At 53.6% G+C, this 21697-nt stretch overlaps 1 protein-coding gene across 5 annotated transcripts in view; it reads left to right on the top strand.

Moving 5' to 3' along the window:
* Positions 1 to 291: 291 nt before the first annotated feature.
* PINK1 (PTEN induced kinase 1) overlaps positions 292 to 21697 on the top strand; it is a 28682-nt gene continuing 7276 nt past the window's right edge. For 2 of the 5 annotated variants that reach the window (XR_004347263.1, XR_004347262.1), the window contains exons 1-3: positions 293 to 763; positions 6183 to 6467; positions 7868 to 7968. Coding sequence is in view for 3 of the 5 variants with exons in the window: in XM_032615502.1 (XP_032471393.1) it covers positions 368 to 763; positions 6183 to 6467; positions 7868 to 7968 (782 nt within the window). In the remaining 2 variants the exon portion in view is untranslated. Of the gene's footprint in view, positions 764 to 6182; positions 6468 to 7867; positions 7969 to 21697 lie in introns of all 5 variants that reach the window. The other 3 variants (XM_032615502.1, XM_032615495.1, XM_032615486.1) reach the window with 3 other exon arrangements.

A 21697-nucleotide genomic window follows, 5' to 3' on the forward strand; every position in this document is an offset into this window, starting at 1 on the left:
TTTCGTATCTATAAAAATGACATTCCTATCTCATTGGTGGGAAAATTAACAAATGTAAAGAGTCTGGCACGGTGGATGATAATAAATATGTTTCCCTTCTTAATTATTCGATTTTGCCCAGAACCAGCGATGTTCACACTGAGGACCACCCTGACACGCGACTCCTAGACCCTGGGTACAAAAGCGCAAGAAACTAACCGCCGCGCAAGTGCGCGCACAGCGCCCTCGCGCGCCCAGCCAGGAAACCGCCAGAGTGGCGGCCCCGCCCATTAGCGACCGCGCTGCGCAGAGGCGCCGCCCCCGAAGTTTGTTGTTTTGTCCGGCGTCACCGACGCCTGCGGCTCCGGAAAGACCTGGCTGCGGAGCCATGGCGGTGCGACAGGCGCTGGGCCGGGGCCTGCAGCTGGGCCGAGCGCTGCTACTGCGCTTCACGGCCAAGCCTGGCCCGACCTACGGCTGGGGGCGACCGGAGCGGCCGGGCCCCGCGGCGGGGTGGGGTCGCGGGGAGCGCCCGGGCCAGGCCGCGGGACCCGGCGCGGAGCTGCGCAGGCTCGGGCTCGGGCTCCCCGGCCGATACCGCTTCTTCCGTCAGTCGGTAGCCGGGCTGGCGGCGCGGCTCCAGAGACAGTTCGTGGGGCGGCCCCGGGGCGGCGCGGGCCCTTGCGGCCGGGCCGTCTTTCTGGCCTTCGGGCTGGGTCTGGGTCTCATAGAGGAGAAGCAAGCGGAGAGCCGTCGGGCGGCCTCGGCCTGTGAGGAGATTCAGGTGAGCTCTAGCTGCGGGCGGGGGCCGGAGCTGGGGCCGGAGCAGAGGCGGGCGGGAGTCAGGTTGGGGGGCGGGGCTAAGCGCGTGGGTGTGGTGAGGGGCGGGGCTGGGCGGCATGTACTGATTTGGGGCCCTGGGTCAAGGTTTATCTTTTTTTTTTTTTTAAGATTTAATTGTACTATTTAACACACTCTGATTTTTAAAAAATTTTTATTTATTTATTTTTGGCTGTGTTGGGTCTTCGTTTCTTTTCGCGGGCTTTCTCTAGTTGTGGCGAGCGGGGGCCACTCTTCATCGCGGTGCGCGGGCCTCTCACTATCGCAGCCTCTCTTGTTGTGGAGCACAAGCTCCAGACGCGCAGGCTCAGTAGTTGTGGCTCACGGGCCCAGTTGCTCCGCGGCATGTGGGATCTTCCCGGACCAGGGCTCGAACCCGTGTCCCCTGCATCGGCAGGCAGATTCTCAACCACTGCGCCACCAGGGAAGCCCCTCAAGGTTTATCTTGGAGCTGGAATTTCTGGGCAGTCATTGGTTAAGGCTCATTTTCTTTGTTACTGATCTCCTCATACTCGGCCAGGACCTCACTTTTGTTTTACTGTCTTCCCTTCCTCAGCATGTTTTAAAAGATATGTTAATTATAGCTCTTCTTGCACCGAGGCCAATGACTTTCCATAAATTTTCTAAAATTTAAGGACAACTAAATCATAATAACACTTCTATTCCCGAGGTGCCTGTCATCCACAATTTATGGATGGGGAAACATACTCAGAGAGGTGAAAGGTGAAGTAACTTGCTGAAGTCACACAGCTAATAAAGGGCAGTGCCCCAAGTCTGACTTTCCAGAGCCTGTGCCGTTAAACCACTGTGCCAGCCAGGCTGCATCCAGTTTAGCCGATTAGTGACATAACTGAAGCCACAGTAAAAAGCAAGAACAGCAGGAGAAAACAGCAGACCTAATGGGTTTTAGTTAACCTGCATAGAGTATCAGAGGTGACTAGAGACACAGAGGTTCTTAGGCTTTTTAAATGTTTTAAATAGCTCAGAGAATTCTGTTTCTGCTCAACCAAAATCTGTATTTCTTCAGAGAAACAGAGCCAATAGGATGTGTTTATAAAAAGGGAGATTTATTTGAAGGAGTTGGCTCTGCCGTCTGGAGGCTGGCAAGTCCAAAATCTGCAGGGTAGGTGGGCAGGCTGGACACCCAAGGAAGAACCATTGTTGAGTTCAAGTCTGAAGGCCATCTGCTGGCAGGATTCCCTCCTCTTCCAGGGAGGTCGTTCTTCCTGGGGTTTGGAAACACTGAGTTAGTACAGCCCCTGCGTTTCACAGCTTAGCGCTGAGGTGGTGGAAGGTGGGGTGACTTGCCCAAGGACACAGCTGGTTGAAAACCAAGCAGTGTCTCCCATGTTTCCTGGTTTTCAGCCCAGTTCGCGTTACTCATCACCAGAGTGTCTCATGTTTGCGCTGTCCCCTTTGGGGCTACAGGTGACACCTGACCTAGTCCCCAGCCTCTGTACTTGTCTTTTGCTACAGCTCAACTGGCAGAAGCCAAGGTCGGCCAACTTGACAAATCCTACTTAAAATTAGGGAGGCTGTTTTTAAACTGAGGAGCTTGACCCCCTAAGCTTATCATCCTCCATGTCCTTTCCTCACACTTCAACTTTCTGTGACTTAAAATTTTTAATTAGTTGCCAATTAATTTTAAAAATTTGGGCATTTGGCTTCTTTTGAAAGAAAATCACCAGATCTGGCAACTCTAGTGCTAAAATTCTGTATGGTGTCATACTGGGGTAGAACACTGACCAGTGTCTTTAGATGCGTTTGGAAAGCATTTGGGGGAAGAAAAAAGCCTATATAAAATAGGCAAAAGACATGAATATATATTTCACCAAGAGGAGATACAGATGCCAGATAAGCATATGAAAAGATGTTCAACATCACTAGCCATTACGGAAATGCAAGTTAAAAATACAATGTGATATCTCTGCGTACTTATTAGAACAGCTAAAATTTTAAAATTAGTGATAGTAGCAAATGCCTGTGAGGATGCAGAGAAACTGGACCAATGGTGAGAATATAAAATGGTGCAGCCACTCTGGAAAATAGTCGGCTGTTTCTTACAAAGCTAAACATGGATTCGCTGTAGGACCCAGCCATTGCAGCCTTGGGCATTTACCCAGAGAAGTGAAAACTTATGTTCACACAAAAACCTGTACATGAGTAGCTGCTATGGAAAACAGTATGGCAGTTCCCCCAAAAAATTAAAAATAGAATTACCATATCCCGGCAATTCCACTTCTGAGTATATATTCAAAAGAACTGAAAGCACGGACTTGAACAGATACTTGTACACCTACGTTCATAGCATTATTCAGAGTAGTCGAAAGATGGAAGCAACCCAAGTGTCCATCAGTGGGTGAAAAATAAGCAAAATGTGCTATATACATACAATGGAATATTATTCAGCCTTAAAAAGAGAGGAAATTCTGACACATGCAGCAGCATGGAGGAGCTTGAGGACATTATGCTAAGTGATATAAGCCAGTCACAAAAAGACAAGTACTGTATGATTCCACTTACATGAGGTATTTAGTCAAATTCATAGAGAGGGAAAGTGAACAAGGGCTGGGGAGAGGGGCTGGGGAGTCACTGTTTATTGGTATAGAATTTCAGTTTTGCAAGATGAAGAAAGTTCTGGAGATGGATGGTGGTGATGGTTACCCAACAGCGTGACTGTACTTAGTGCCACTGAACTGCACACTGAAAATGGCCAATTCTGTTATGTGTATTTTACCACAATTCTTAAGAATAATTTTTAAACACATGTTCACGGCAGCATCATTCATAATAGCAAAATATTAAAAACCCAAACATCCTTCAGCAGGTGATTGTTAAACAAACCCTGGTACGGTCATACGGTGGAATACTAAGGAATAACAAGGAGTCAGCCATCGATAGGTAACAACCTAAATGAACCTCAAGGGCATTATGCGTAGTGGAAAAAAGTCAGTTCCAAAAGGGTTACATCCTGTGCGATTCTATTTATATAACAGTCTTGAAATGACAAAACTGTGGAGATGGAGAACAGATCACTGGTTGCCAGGGGACTGGGACGGGTGGGGGTGGCCCAAATACAAAGAGGTGGCACAGAGGAGTCTGTGGCGACGGAACACGCTGTCTTGACTGTGGTGGTGATTGCATGTATCTGTACGGGGGATAAAATTGCAGAGTTACACGTGCGCACACGTGCACACATGAAAGAATGCAGGTCAGAAAAGATGGTGAGGCACTTCCCTGGTGGTCCAGTGGTTAAGACTCCGTGCATCCACTGCAGAGGGCGCATGTTCCTAGTCGGGGAACTAAGAACCCGCTTGCGTGCGGCCAAAAAAGAAAAAGTGAAAACTGAGTAAGGTCTGTAGTCTAGTTTACAGTAGTGTATGTTGTCACTTTCCTGGGCTTTGTACTAGTGCTTTTTATAAGATGTCACTTGTGGGAAACTGGGTGAAGGGTACACAGGACATTTTGTACTTTTTTTTTTTTTTTGCTGCTTCCTGTGAGTCTATAATTATTTCAAAATTAAAAGTTTTAAAACATGTATCTCATTCTCAAAACCATGGTTGCTAAAGGATTACTCTACGAGATATTGCTTCCACTCCACAGAGTTTGGAAACTAGTTGGCAAGGCAAGACAGACTTTCGTTTTTTAAAAACATTAGAAGTTATCATACGAGGTGTGTTAGCTCATAGGTTCTCAGTGCTTTAGGAATCCTCCAGGAGGAAGGGTTGCTGTGGGCTGGGCTGTCAGGACTGGTTATAGGGGAAGCAGGAGCTTGAGTTCGGATTTGCTGGATGAGTAAGGATGAGCAGGTAGAGTGAAGACAATAGAAATAGGGGGCGGGGGAGGGGAACAGTTTGAGCAGAGGTTCAGGGAGAGGCATGTGAGAGACCAGCACGGACAGTGCAGACCAGCCTGCAGAACAATTTTCCCATGTAGGAAGTACCAGCACAAGGTACCGAATAACCTATCAGGTTCTTGAACCTGATGAGTGACACGTGAAAGCAGCGTGGTTTCATCCGGCTCAGAAGCAGGTGAAGGGAGTACGTGAGTGGGAGAGTCTGGAGCTGAGTGACTGACCATGAAGAGGGAGGGGTCAGCAGGTCAGATGGGATTTGAGGGGGAAGGCAGAGTTTGGGTGACTGCAGAAATGATGTCACCTGCCTGGAGTAGGCAAGAACCCCGATTTGGGGGAAATAGCCTCGATCCCAGTGCATCCCCACAGCACCCGCATTTCCATCTATGTCCCTCCGAACTCTTGTATTCTTGTTTCCTTTCTGCAAACAGAATGGCCCACCAGATTCCTAAGAGGTAGAGACAGGAAGACATGTATGGTCAGGCCACTCAAGATGGCCATCCTCTTGCTGTCTGTACATCCCCTGCTGGACCAGTCCCTGCTTCACTTACATCCTACTCACAGGAAGGTGCTTGCCTCCTGCCCCAGCTAGTGATTGTTCTAAGCCTTAGGCCAAAACAGCTCCACCTGCTAGTTTATTAAAGGGAAACATCTGTCCTCGTGATGGTCATTAACCTGAGGGGCTGTGAGGGACGTGCCCCAGCTGCTGGTTTCCCTGGTAACTGATGAGCCAACCTGATACCAATTTCCCTATAAATGGTAGCCTCCTTCTCCCCCGACTAGTGAAGATTAGTGAAGATTGCTGCCGTGTCCTGCCTGCTGTCTGCCACACACGTTGGGATGTTGCTCCAGGACCTTATGCTGCAGACGTGTAAGATGCCCCGTCCAATAAACCATTGATGTCTTTGTCACTGACTCCAGGCTCTTTCTTTAGTCGTCTCAAGGCTGGGCAGGTACAAGGCTTGCAGGCCTGTGGGCTGCAGCCCAACAACAGGACCTGATGACTCGGCTCCAGGGAGCCCCCTTATTTTACCCCCTGGCCTGCAAAAGCAGCCTGAGGTCATTCCCAAGTGGGAGGCTGCTGACCACATGCTTCTGCCCATACACAGTTCTTGGTAACCGTCCAATGCCTGCCTGCCGAGGTCTTTGCAGAAGGAGCCGTCTCCATAATCAGAAACCCCCAAGCTTGTGCTGGGAGCTTGACAGGCAGCAAAGGAGTGATGTGCCAGCTGCAGAATTTGAGAGTTCTGACCTCTTAACTAATCCATGTTCTGTGTTGGGCTGCCTCGGTGACTGCAGTGAAGTGACACTTCGAGAAAAATTATTCTGAGTAATGAGAGAGAAAGCAGGATGGCCTGAGCCCAGGACGAGCAGTGAAACCCAACTTGGTTGTGTTTTTATTGGCTCTTGGTCTTGTCAGTGAAGAGCTCGCCTCACTGTACCTCCGCATCCCTTCACTGAAGCCTTCCTGGGCTCCCTGCCTCACGGCGCCTGCTTTCTTTCTTCACAGGCAGTTTTCACCCAGAAAAACAAGCTGCTCCCTGACCCATTGGACGCTAGACGCTGGCAGGGTTTCCGGCTGGAGGAGTATCTGATCGGGAAGTCCATTGGCAAGGGCTGCAGTGCCGCTGTCTATGAGGCCACCATGCCTGTGTTGCCCCAGAACCAGCAAGTGGCAGGGAGTATCGGGCTTCTTCCAGGGAGAGGCCCAGAGATCATTCCACGAGGAGAAGAGGAGCAAGCCCCACTGGCCCCTGCCTTTCCCTTGGCCATCAAGATGATGTGGAACATCTCGGTAAGAGTGGGGCCCTCCATCTTTAAAGTCGGCGTTTCTCAAAATGCCCATCTTGGGGGAACCTCGCGGCGCTTTTTCCCAGGCAGTAGATAGGAAACAACACAGATTCTCCACAGTACAGGTGCGTCACGCTCTTGCACAAGAGTCTGAAGCAGCATGTCTCAGACTGTAATATGTCCGTGCATCACCTGGGGGCAGGTTAGAAGGCAGATAGATTGTGGGCAGCTGCTGTGGGGTGGAGCCTGAGACTCCCGCCGACCCCCACCACTGACGAGCCCCCAGGCGATGCCCATGCTGCTGGGCCGTGAGCCACACTGAGTAGCAAGTGCCTAAAGTGTCCAGGCCGATCAGTTGATTTCGGGGCTGCAGTCTGCACCGGCCTCTGTCTCCCTGACCTGCCGCGCTGGGCACGAGGGGCCGCACGCCTCCCACCGCCCCTGCAGACCCAAGGCTGGCTTGTCGCCTCTCTGCGCTCAGCTCCTGCAAAACTCGACACTTTGGGAAATTGAGTATTTTTCCCACCTGAAAACAAAGACTTCTGTCCATTTAGAGTAATTTATCTTGCCATTACATGGGGGGGTGGGAGGAGAGGTTAGGAAATTCATCAAGACCTGATGCGTTTCCTCCTGCCCAGAGCATCTTTCCAAGGCTAAGGTGGGACACAGCCACACAGCTCATGCTGGACACTGAAGGATGCAGGTTCAGGTTTCGATCTGGGGAATGGAGGTTATTAGACCATACTTCCACGCTGGGCTAATAGCTAACAAGCAGCCAAATCCTCGACCTAGGAAACATCCAGTCTTAGTATCAAAACTTCCACTGGTTGGGGCACGACAGCAAATGCATTCACAAAAGCTAAAAGACTTGATTCTTAAAGGATTCTTGACAGGTTTCACAAGTCCTGAGAGCTGTTCATAATGAAATGAGGGAAATAAGGTGCTTTTCCTTGTTTTGTGTTTTTTACTGGGTGATGAAGAGGGCTGTTCTGTGATTCGGCACGGGTTTATCCAGCGGGGGCTTGTCGGGCTGGGCCTGTCTGCTGAAGGGAGCCTGCGAGGGTGAGCGTTAGTGCTCGGTGGTCAGGTTTGAGCCTGGTGGTGACCGGAGGCATCTATGGCAGGAAGGAGGGCCCCTGCCTTGATCATCTTGACACCTCCTCCTGCCGTGGGCACCTGAGCTGTCAAAGGGTGTGAGGTGTGGGGAGCGTCCTCTGGGTTGGCATGGATGGCGTCTCTGCCCTCTCTCTCCCAGGAGAAACTCGGCCTCCCACTTCAGAGAGGTTATCTTAGCTTGAAGGTCAAAACCAATTCTAGGCAGTAGCTGTCCTGGTCCAGATTATAAGGAGGGCCTGGGCTTGCTTGGGCCTGTGTAACCCTGGATCCATTACGGATGTGTTCCAGGCAGGCTCATCCAGCGAAGCCATCTTTAGCACAATGAGCCAGGAGCTCGTCCCAGCCAGTCGAGTGGCCTTGGCCGGGGAGTATGGAGCAGTCGCTCACAGGTAAGCACCCATCTGCCCACCACACAGAGCAGAACCCCCACCTGTGCCCTCACCACTCAGCACAGCGTCTGACACGACACACAGTAGATAATAAATTCTCACTGAATGATGTAGTCAGTGATGGATTTTCAGTTGGTGGATAATTGGGAAAGATTGTAGACAGTCTGACTCTGGTGGAAGATGCAGGTGGCTGACTCACGCTGGAGTAGGGAGAGAAGGCCGTCCAGAGCTGCCCAGTTCAGAACCATGGAAAATGGACCTGGTTTCTGATGCCTAAGTAATGCCCAGGTGGAAACAAATCGAACTCTGTCCCCAGCAGAGGCAACACTCACTTCACGAATAGCTGCTGTGACCCGATAGTGCCAAGAGATTTTTCTTTTAATGGCCTGTTCTCCATGTGACAGAGGAGCCTGAGAAGTCGGGAGCAGAGTCTAGCGTGGTAAGTGCTAGAATAGCGTATGCTCAGGTGCTGAGGGAGCCCAGAGGTGTGTGTGTTGCAGGGGTTCGGGGCCATTCAGAAAGGCCTCTTGAAGGGACAGTTTGTTCTGCCTCTTGGAAGATGGATAGCCATTAGCTAGGCAAAGAAGTAGGAAAAGAGGCTCCCTCCACAGAGGGAAGAGTCTGGATAGCAGCCGAAGCTCACCTTGGCTTTGCAAACCCACAGGTTGTAAAAGATAATACTTGTGCCAGAGGATACGCTGTGCTCCCTTTAGTATTTGTAGACCCCCAGGAAGAGGTGGCCCGCTGTGTTTTTGGTGACTTACTAGAGGGTTGGTCTGTAGATCAGAAGCAAGAAGGTGGAGATAGGGACTTAAGGAAACATACGTGGAAGACCCCTTCCAGGGCTTGGAAGGCTCTGGCTCTAGTGTGACTGACGGTTGGTGCAGGCCTAGGGAAGTAGCTGCTTGGTGGGCTTAGCCCTGGCCTCCTCTTCTCCGGATTCCTTTGTAGGGAAGGGTGGGTGTCAGCTGGTTCCTAGGGTCTAACTTTATCCTCTGGTGCTTCCATTTGTGGTGGAAGCGTCAGCCAGCTGACATGGTGCTGCCGTGCAGACCTGTCACTTTCCAGTTTTCTACCCACTTTAGTTTTTTCACAGCATTTATCTCCATCTGTCCTTAAATCGTAGATGTCTTTGTCTATTTATTAATCGTCTCTGTGGCTGCAGTGAAAGCTCTCTGAGGGCAGGGCTTTTATGTTTGTTTACTGTGTATACCCAACAGCTCAGTGAATGTCTGCGGAATGATTAGATGAATATGGCAGAAGGCCTGTTACCTAAAGTACTGATGACATCGACTCTGTCTCAGGAGAAAGACTCCAAGACCCTGAGAGCACTGGGTGGATTTCTTCGTAGCCTTGCTCCTCTAGGGACCTCAGACTCAGCCCTTGTGATCTGCTCCTGGGGCTGCTTCTCCCACCTGGTTTCTGATCTTCTCCCGTCACACCCTATGCTCCACGTGGTGAATTCATATGCCCTCACCATATGCACACAGGCCTCTTGTGTGTGCAGTTAGACACACACGCACACACTCCGGTCCTGCTCCAGTTCTGTACACACACACGCACACACACACACACTCCGGTCCTGCTCCAGTTCTATACACACACACACACACACACACAGTCCGGTCCTGCTCCAGTTCTGTACACACACACGCACACACACACACACTGCGGTCCTGCTCCAGTTCTGTACACACACACACACACACACTCCAGTCCTGCTCCAATTCGGTACACACACACGCACACACACACACTCCAGTCCTGCTCCAGTTCTATACACACACACACGCACACACGCACACACTGCGGTCCTGCTCCAGTTCTGTACACACACACGCACACACGCACACACTCCGGTCCTGCTCCAGTTCTGTACACACACACGCACAGGCACAGTCCGGTCCTGCTCCAGTTCTGTACACACACATGCACACACACACACTCCAGTCCTGCTCCAGTTCTATACACACACACACGCACACACACACAGTCCGGTCCTGCTCCAGTTCTGTACACACACACACGCACACACTCCGGTCCTGCTCCAGTTCTGTACACACACACACACACACTGCGGTCCTGCTCCAGTTCTGTACACACACACGCACACACGCACACACTCCAGTCCTGCTCCAGTTCTATACACACACACGCACACACGCACACACTCCGGTCCCGCTCCAGTTCTGTACAAACACACGCACACACGCACACACTCCAGTCCTGCTCCAGTTCTATACACACACACGCACACACACACACACTCCGGTCCTGCTCCAGTTCTGTACACACACACGCACACACACTGCGGTCCTGCTCCAGTTCTGTACACACACACGCACACGCACAGTCCGGTCCTGCTCCAGTTCTGTACACACACACACACACACACTGCGGTCCTGCTCCAGTTCTATACACACACGCACACACACACACTCCAGTCCTGCTCCAGTTCTGTACACACACACGCACACACACTCCGGTCCTGCTCCAGTTCTATACACACACGCACACACGCACACACTCCGGTCCCGCTCCAGTTCTGTACACACACACGCACACACACACACACACTGCGGTCCTGCTCCAGTTCTGTACACACAGACGCACACACTCCAGTCCTGCTCCAGTTCTATACACACACACGCACACACGCACACACTCCGGTCCTGCTCCAGTTCTGTACACACACACACACACACACACACACTGCGGTCCTGCTCCAGTTCTGTACACACACACGCACACACGCACACACTCCGGTCCCGCTCCAGTTCTGTACACACACACGCACACACGCACACACTCCGGTCCCGCTCCATTTCTGTACACACACGCACACACGCACACACTCCAGTCCCGCTCCAGTTCTATACACACACGCACACACGCACACACTCCGGTCCTGTTCCAGTTCTGTACACACACGCACACACGCACACACTCCAGTCCTGCTCCAGTTCTATACACACACACACACACACACACACAGTCCGGTCCTGCTCCAGTTCTGTACACACACACGCACACACTCACACACTCCGGTCCTGCTCCAGTTCTGTACACACACGCACACACACACACTGCGGTCCTGCTCCAGTTCTGTACACACACACGCACACACGCACACACTCCGGTCCTGCTCCAGTTCTATACACACACACGCACACACGCACACACTCCGGTCCTGCTCCAGTTCTGTACACACACGCACACACGCACACTCCGGTCCTGCTCCAGTTCTGTACACACACACGCACACACACACAGTCCGGTCCTGCTCCAGTTCTGTACACACACACGCACACACGCACACACTCCAGTCCTGCTCCAGTTCTGTACACACACACGCACACACACTGCGGTCCTGCTCCAGTTCTATACGCACACACGCACACACTCCAGTCCTGCTCCAGTTCTCTACACACACACGCACACACGCACACTCCGGTCCTGCTCCAGTTCTATACACACACGCACACACACACACTGCGGTCCTGCTCCAGTTCTATACACACACGCACACACGCACACGCTCCGGTCCTGCTCCAGTTCTGTACACACACACGCACACACACTCCGGTCCTGCTCCAGTTCTGTACACACACACACACACACACACACTGCGGTCCTGCTCCAGTTCTATACACACACACGCACACACGCACACACTCCGGTCCCGCTCCATTTCTGTACACACACGCACACACGCACACACTCCGGTCCTGCTCCAGTTCTATACACACACGCACACACACACACACTCCGGTCCTGCTCCAGTCCTGTACACACACACACACACACACACACACACTGCGGTCCCGCTCCAGTTCTGTACACACACACGCACACACGCACACACTCCGGTCCCGCTCCATTTCTGTACACACACGCACACACGCACACACTCCAGTCCTGCTCCAGTTCTATACACACACGCACACACACACACACTCCGGTCCTGCTCCAGTTCTGTACACACACACGCACACACGCACACACTCCGGTCCTGCTCCAGTTCTATACACACACACGCACACACGCACACACTCCGGTCCTGCTCCAGTTCTGTACACACACACGCACACACGCACACACTCCGGTCCCGCTCCATTTCTGTACACACACGCACACACACACACACTCCGGTCCTGCTCCAGTTCTGTACACACACACGCACACACGCACACACTCCGGTCCTGCTCCAGTTCTATACACACACACGCACACACGCACACACTCCGGTGCTGCTCCAGTTCTGTACACACACACACACACGCACACACACACACACAGTCCGGTTCTGCTCCAGTTCTGTACACACACACGCACCCACACTGCGGTCCTGCTCCAGTTCTATACACACACACACACAGTCCGGTCCTGCTCCAGTTCTTTACACACACACGCACACACTCCAGTCCTGCTCCAGTTCTTTACACACACACGCACACACGCACACACTCCAGTCCTGCTCCAGTTCTGTACACACACACGCACACACACTGCGGTCCTGCTCCAGTTCTATACACACACACGCACACACACACACAGTCCGGTCCTGCTCCAGTTCTGTACACACACACGCACACGCACAGTCCGGTCCCGCTCCAGTTCTGTACACACACACGCACACACGCACACACTCCAGTCCTGCTCCAGTTCTATACACACACACGCACACACACACACACTCCGGTCCTGCTCCAGTTCTGTACACACACACGCACACACACTGCGGTCCTGCTCCAGTTCTGTACACACACACGCACACGCACAGTCCGGTCCTGCTCCAGTTCTGTACACACACACACACACACACTGCGGTCCTGCTCCAGTTCTATACACACACGCACACACACACACTCCAGTCCTGCTCCAGTTCTGTACACACACACGCACACACACTCCGGTCCTGCTCCAGTTCTATACACACACGCACACACGCACACACTCCGGTCCTGCTCCAGTTCTGTACACACACACACACACACACACACTGCGGTCCTGCTCCAGTTCTGTACACACACACGCACACACGCACACACACTGCGGTCCTGCTCCAGTTCTGTACACACACACGCACACACACACACACGCACACACTCCGGTCCTGCTCCAGTTCTATACACACACACGCACACACGCACACACTCCGGTCCTGCTCCAGTTCTGTACACACACACGCACACACGCACACACTCCTGTCCTGCTCCAGTCCTATACACACACACGCACACACGCACACACTCCGGTCCTGCTCCAGTTCTATACACACACACGCACACACACACACACAGTCCGGTCCTGCTCCAGTTCTGTACACACACACACAGACACACACTGCGGTCCTGCTCCAGTTCTGTACACACACACGCACACACGCACACAGTCCAGTCCAGCTCCACTTCTGTACACACCCACACACACGCACAGTCCGGTCCTGCTCCAGTTCTGTACACACACACGCACACACGCACACACTCCAGTCCTGCTCCAGTTCTATACACACGCACACACGCACACACTCCGGTCCTGCTCCAGTTCTGTACACACACACGCACATGCACAGTCCGGTCCTGCTCCAGTTCTGTACACACACACGCACACACGCACACACTCCAGTCCTGCTCTAGTTCTGTACACACACACACACACACAGTCCAGTCCTGCTCCAGTTCTGTACACACACACACACACACACACTGCGGTCCTGCTCCAGTTCTATACACACACGCACACACGCACACACTCCGGTCCTGCTCCAGTTCTGTACACACACACACACACACACTGCGGTCCTGCTCCAGTTCTATACACACACGCACACACGCACACACTCCGGTCCTGCTCCAGTTCTGTACACACACACACACACACACTGCGGTCCTGCTCCAGTTCTGTACACACACACTGCGGTCCTGCTCCAGTTCTATACACACACGCACACACACACACTCCGGTCCTGCTCCAGTTCTGTACACACACACGCACACACGCACACACTCCGGTCCTGCTCCAGTTCTATACACACACACACACACACGCACACACTCCGGTCCTGCTCCAGTCCTGTACACACACACGCACACACGCACACACTCCGGTCCTGCTCCAGTCCTGTACACACACACGCACACACGCACACACTCCGGTCCTGCTCCAGTTCTATACACACACACGCACACACGCACACACTCCGGTCCTGCTCCAGTTCTGTACACACACACACACACGCACACACACACACACAGTCCGGTTCTGCTCCAGTTCTGTACACACACACGCACACACTCCAGTCCTGCTCCAGTTCTTTACACACACACGCACACACGCACACACTCCGGTCCTGCTCCAGTTCTATACACACACACGCACACACGCACACACTCCGGTCCTGCTCCAGTTCTGTACACACACACGCACACACACTCCGGTCCTGCTCCAGTTCTGTACACACACACACACACACACTGCGGTCCTGCTCCAGTTCTATACACACACGCACACACGCACACACTCCGGTCCTGCTCCAGTTCTGTACACACACACACACACACACACTGCGGTCCTGCTCCAGTTCTGTACACACACACTGCGGTCCTGCTCCAGTTCTATACACACACACGCACACACGCACACACTCCGGTCCTGCTCCAGTTCTATACACACACACGCACACACGCACACACTCCGGTCCTGCTCCAGTTCTATACACGCACACACACACACACACACTCCGGTCCTGCTCCAGTTCTGTACACACACACACACACACACACACTGCGGTCCTGCTCCAGTTCTGTACACACACACGCACACACGCACACACTCCAGTCCTGCTCCAGTTCTATACACACACGCACACACGCACACACTCCGGTCCTGTTCCAGTTCTGTACACACACACGCACACACGCACACACTCCGGTCCTGCTCCAGTTCTGTACACACACACGCACACACGCACACACTCCGGTCCTGCTCCAGTTCTGTACACACACACGCACACACTCCAGTCCTGCTCCAGTTCTATACACACACACGCACACACGCACACACTCCGGTCCTGCTCCAGTTCTGTACACACACACACACACACACACACACACACTGCGGTCCCGCTCCAGTTCTGTACACACACACGCACACACGCACACACTCCGGTCCCGCTCCATTTCTGTACACACACGCACACACGCACACACTCCAGTCCTGCTCCAGTTCTATACACACACGCACACACGCACACACTCCGGTCCTGTTCCAGTTCTGTACACACACACGCACACACGCACACACTCCGGTCCTGCTCCAGTTCTGTACACACACACGCACACACTCCAGTCCTGCTCCAGTTCTGTACACACACACACACACACACTGCGGTCCTGCTCCAGTTCTATACACACACGCACACACGCACACACTCCGGTCCTGCTCCAGTTCTGTACACACACACACACACACACTGCGGTCCTGCTCCACTTCTGTACACACACACTGCGGTCCTGCTCCAGTTCTATACACACACGCACACACACACACTCCGGTCCTGCTCCAGTTCTGTACACACACACGCACACACGCACACACTCCGGTCCTGCTCCAGTTCTATACACACACGCACACACACACACACTCCGGTCCTGCTCCAGTCCTGTACACACACACACACACACACACACACACTGCGGTCCCGCTCCAGTTCTGTACACACACACGCACACACGCACACACTCCGGTCCCGCTCCATTTCTGTACACACACGCACACACGCACACACTCCAGTCCTGCTCCAGTTCTATACACACACGCACACACACACACACTCCGGTCCTGCTCCAGTTCTGTACACACACACGCACACACGCACACACTCCGGTCCTGCTCCAGTTCTATACACACACACGCACACACGCACACACTCCGGTCCTGCTCCATTTCTATACACACACACACACACACACTCCGGTCCTGCTCCAGTTCTGTACACACACACGCACACACGCACACACTCCGGTCCCGCTCCATTTCTGTACACACACGCACACACGCACACACTCCAGTCCTGCTCCAGTTCTATACACACACGCACACACACACACACTCCGGTCCTGCTCCAGTTCTATACACACACACGCACACACGCACACACTCCGGTGCTGCTCCAGTTCTGTACACACACACACACACGCACACACACACACACAGTCCGGTTCTGCTCCAGTTCTGTACACACACACGCACCCACACTGCGGTCCTGCTCCAGTTCTATACACACACACACACAGTCCGGTCCTGCTCCAGTTCTTTACACACACACGCACACACTCCAGTCCTGCTCCAGTTCTTTACACACACACGCACACACGCACACACTCCAGTCCTGCTCCAGTTCTGTACACACACACGCACACACACTGCGGTCCTGCTCCAGTTCTATACACACACACGCACACACACACACAGTCCGGTCCTGCTCCAGTTCTGTACACACACACGCACACGCACAGTCCGGTCCCGCTCCAGTTCTGTACACACACACGCACACACGCACACACTCCAGTCCTGCTCCAGTTCTGTACACACACACGCACACACACTGCGGTCCTGCTCCAGTTCTGTACACACACACGCACACGCACAGTCCGGTCCTGCTCCAGTTCTGTACACACACACACACACACACTGCGGTCCTGCTCCAGTTCTATACACACACGCACACACACACACTCCAGTCCTGCTCCAGTTCTGTACACACACACGCACACACACTCCGGTCCTGCTCCAATTCTATACACACACGCACACACGCACACACTCCGGTCCTGCTCCAGTTCTGTACACACACACACACACACACACACTGCGGTCCTGCTCCAGTTCTGTACACACACACGCACACACGCACACACACTGCGGTCCTGCTCCAGTTCTGTACACACACACGCACACACACACACACGCACACACTCCGGTCCTGCTCCAGTTCTATACACACACACGCACACACGCACACACTCCGGTCCTGCTCCAGTTCTGTACACACACACGCACACACGCACACACTCCTGTCCTGCTCCAGTCCTATACACACACACGCACACACGCACACACTCCGGTCCTGCTCCAGTTCTGTACACACACACGCACACACGCACACACTCCAGTCCTGCTCTAGTTCTCTACACACACACACACACACAGTCCGGTCCTGCTCCAGTTCTGTACACACACACACAGACACACACTGCGGTCCTGCTCCAGTTCTGTACACACACACGCACACACGCACACAGTCCAGTCCAGCTCCACTTCTGTACACACCCACACACACGCACAGTCCGGTCCTGCTCCAGTTCTGTACACACACACGCACACACGCACACACTCCAGTCCTGCTCCAGTTCTATACACACGCACACACGCACACACTCCGGTCCTGCTCCAGTTCTGTACACACACACGCACATGCACAGTCCGGTCCTGCTCCAGTTCTGTACACACACACGCACACACGCACACACTCCAGTCCTGCTCTAGTTCTGTACACACACACACACACACAGTCCAGTCCTGCTCCAGTTCTGTACACACACACACACACACACACTGCGGTCCTGCTCCAGTTCTATACACACACGCACACACGCACACACTCCGGTCCTGCTCCAGTTCTGTACACACACACACACACACACTGCGGTCCTGCTCCAGTTCTATACACACACGCACACACGCACACACTCCGGTCCTGCTCCAGTTCTGTACACACACACACACACACACTGCGGTCCTGCTCCAGTTCTGTACACACACACTGCGGTCCTGCTCCAGTTCTATACACACACGCACACACACACACTCCGGTCCTGCTCCAGTTCTGTACACACACACGCACACACGCACACACTCCGGTCCTGCTCCAGTTCTATACACACACACACACACACGCACACACTCCGGTCCTGCTCCAGTCCTGTACACACACACGCACACACGCACACACTCCGGTCCTGCTCCAGTTCTGTACACACACACACACACACACTGCGGTCCTGCTCCAGTTCTATACACACACGCACACACGCACACACTCCGGTCCTGCTCCAGATCTGTACACACACACACACACACACACTGCGGTCCTGCTCCAGTTCTGTACACACACACTGCGGTCCTGCTCCAGTTCTATACACACACACGCACACACGCACACACTCCGGTCCTGCTCCAGTTCTATACACACACACGCACACACGCACACACTCCGGTCCTGCTCCAGTTCTATACACGCACACACACACACACACACTCCGGTCCTGCTCCAGTTCTGTACACACACACACACACACACACACACACTCCAGTCCTGCTCCAGTTCTATACACACACGCACACACGCACACACTCCGGTCCTGTTCCAGTTCTGTACACACACACGCACACACGCACACACTCCGGTCCTGCTCCAGTTCTATATACACACACACGCACACACTCCAGTCCTGCTCCAGTTCTGTACACACACACGCACACACGCACACACTCCGGTCCCGCTCCATTTCTGTACACACACGCACACACGCACACACTCCAGTCCTGCTCCAGTTCTATACACACACGCACACACACACACACTCCGGTCCTGCTCCAGTTCTATACACACACACGCACACACTCCGGTCCTGCTCCAGTTCTGTACACACACACACACACACACGCACAGTCCGGTCCCGCTCCAGTTCTGTACACACACACGCACACACTCCAGTCCTGCTCCAGTTCTATACACACACACGCACACGCACACACTCCGGTCCTGCTCCAGTTCTATACACACACACGCACACACGCACACACTCCGGTCCTGCTCCAGTTCTATATACACACACCCGCACACACTCCGGTCCTGCTCCAGTTCTGTACACACACACGCACACACACTGCGGTCCTGCTCCAGTTCTATACACACACACGCACACACACACACAGTCCGGTCCTGCTCCAGTTCTGTACACACACACGCAGATGCACAGTCCGGTCCTGCTCCAGTTCTATACACACACACGCACACACGCACACACTCCGCTCCTGCTCCAGTTCTGTACACACACACACACACACACACAGTCCGGTCCCGCTCCAGTTCTGTACACACACACGCACACACGCACACACTCCGGTCCTGCTCCAGTTCTATACACACACACGCACACACGCACACACTCCGGTCCTGCTCCAGTTCTGTACACACACACACGCACACACACACTCCGGTCCTGCTCCAGTTCTGTACACACACACACACACACTGCGGTCCTTCTCCAGTTCTATACACACACGCACACACGCACACACTCCGGTCCTACTCCAGTTCTATACACACACGCACACACACACACACAGTCCGGTCCTGCTCCAGTTCTGTACACACACACGCACACACACTGCGGTCCTGCTCCAGTTCTATACACACACACGCACACGCACACACTCCGGTCCTGCTCCAGTTCTATACACACACACGCACACACGCACACACTCCGGTCCTGCTCCAGTTCTATATACACACACCCGCACACACTCCGGTCCTGCTCCAGTTCTGTACACACACACGCACACACACTGCGGTCCTGCTCCAGTTCTATACACACACACGCACACACACACACAGTCCGGTCCTGCTCCAGTTCTGTACACACACACGCAGATGCACAGTCCGGTCCTGCTCCAGTTCTATACACACACACGCACACACGCACACACTCCGCTCCTGCTCCAGTTCTGTACACACACACACACACACACACAGTCCGGTCCCGCTCCAGTTCTGTACACACACACGCACACACGCACACACTCCGGTCCTGCTCCAGTTCTATACACACACACGCACACACGCACACACTCCGGTCCTGCTCCAGTTCTGTACACACACACACGCACACACACACTCCGGTCCTGCTCCAGTTCTGTACACACACACACACACACTGCGGTCCTTCTCCAGTTCTATACACACACGCACACACGCACACACTCCGGTCCTACTCCAGTTCTATACACACACGCACACACACACACACAGTCCGGTCCTGCTCCAGTTCTGTACACACACACACACACACACACACACTGCAGTCCTGCTCCAGTCCTGTACACACACACGCACACACGCACACACTCCGGTCCTGCTCCAGTCCTGTACACACACACGCACACACGCACACACTCCGGTCCCGCTCCAGTCCTGTACACACACACGCACACACGCACACACTCCGGTCCTGCTCCAGTTCTATACACACGCACACACACACACACTCCGGTCCTGCTCCAGTCCTGTACACACACACGCACACACGCACACACTCCGGTCCTGCTCCAGTTCTATACACACACACGCACACACGCACACACTCCGGTCCTGCTCCAGTTCTGTACACACACACACACACGCACACACACACACACAGTCCGGTTCTGCTCCAGTTCTGTACACACACACGCACACACTCCAGTCCTGCTCCAGTTCTTTACACACACACGCACACACGCACACACTCCGGTCCTGCTCCAGTTCTATACACACACGCACACACGCACACACTCCGGTCCTGCTCCAGTTCTGTACACACACACGCACACACACTCCGGTCCTGCTCCAGTTCTGTACACACACACACACACACACACTGCGGTCCTGCTCCAGTTCTATACACACACACACACACACACACACTGCGGTCCTGCTCCAGTTCTGTACACACACTGCGGTCCTGCTCCAGTCCTGTACACACACACGCACACGCACACACTCCGGTCCCGCTCCAGTTCTGTACACACACACGCACACACACACAGTCCGGTCCTGCTCCAGTTCTGTACACACACACGCACACACACACACTGCGGTCCTGCTCCAGTTCTGTACACACAGACGCACACACTCCAGTCCTGCTCCAGTTCTATACACACACACGCACACACGCACACACTCCGGTCCCGCTCCATTTCTGTACACACACGCACACACGCACACACTCCAGTCCTGCTCCAGTTCTATACACACACGCACACACGCACACACTCCGGTCCTGTTCCAGTTCTGTACACACACACGCACACACGCACACACTCCGGTCCTGCTCCAGTTCTATACACACACACACACACACACACACAGTCCGGTCCTGCTCCAGTTCTGTACACACACACGCACACACGCACACACTCCAGTCCTGCTCCAGTTCTGTACACACACACGCACACACACTGCGGTCCTGCTCCAGTTCTATACGCACACACGCACACACTCCAGTCCTGCTCCAGTTCTCTACACACACACGCACACACGCACACTCCGGTCCTGCTCCAGTTCTATACACACACGCACACACACACACTGCGGTCCTGCTCCAGTTCTATACACACACGCACACACGCACACACTCCGGTCCTGCTCCAGTTCTGTACACACACACGCACACACACTCCGGTCCTGCTCCAGTTCTGTACACACACACACACACACACTGCGGTCCTGCTCCAGTTCTATACACACACACGCACACACGCACACACTCCGGTCCTGCTCCAGTTCTATACACACACGCACACACACACACACAGTCCGGTCCTGCTCCAGTTCTGTACACACACACACACACACACACACACTGCGGTCCTGCTCCAGTCCTGTACACACACACGCACACGC

This window comes from Phocoena sinus, chromosome 1 (genome assembly GCF_008692025.1).
Source record: "Phocoena sinus isolate mPhoSin1 chromosome 1, mPhoSin1.pri, whole genome shotgun sequence".
NCBI classification, from domain to species: Eukaryota; Metazoa; Chordata; class Mammalia; order Artiodactyla; family Phocoenidae; genus Phocoena; species Phocoena sinus.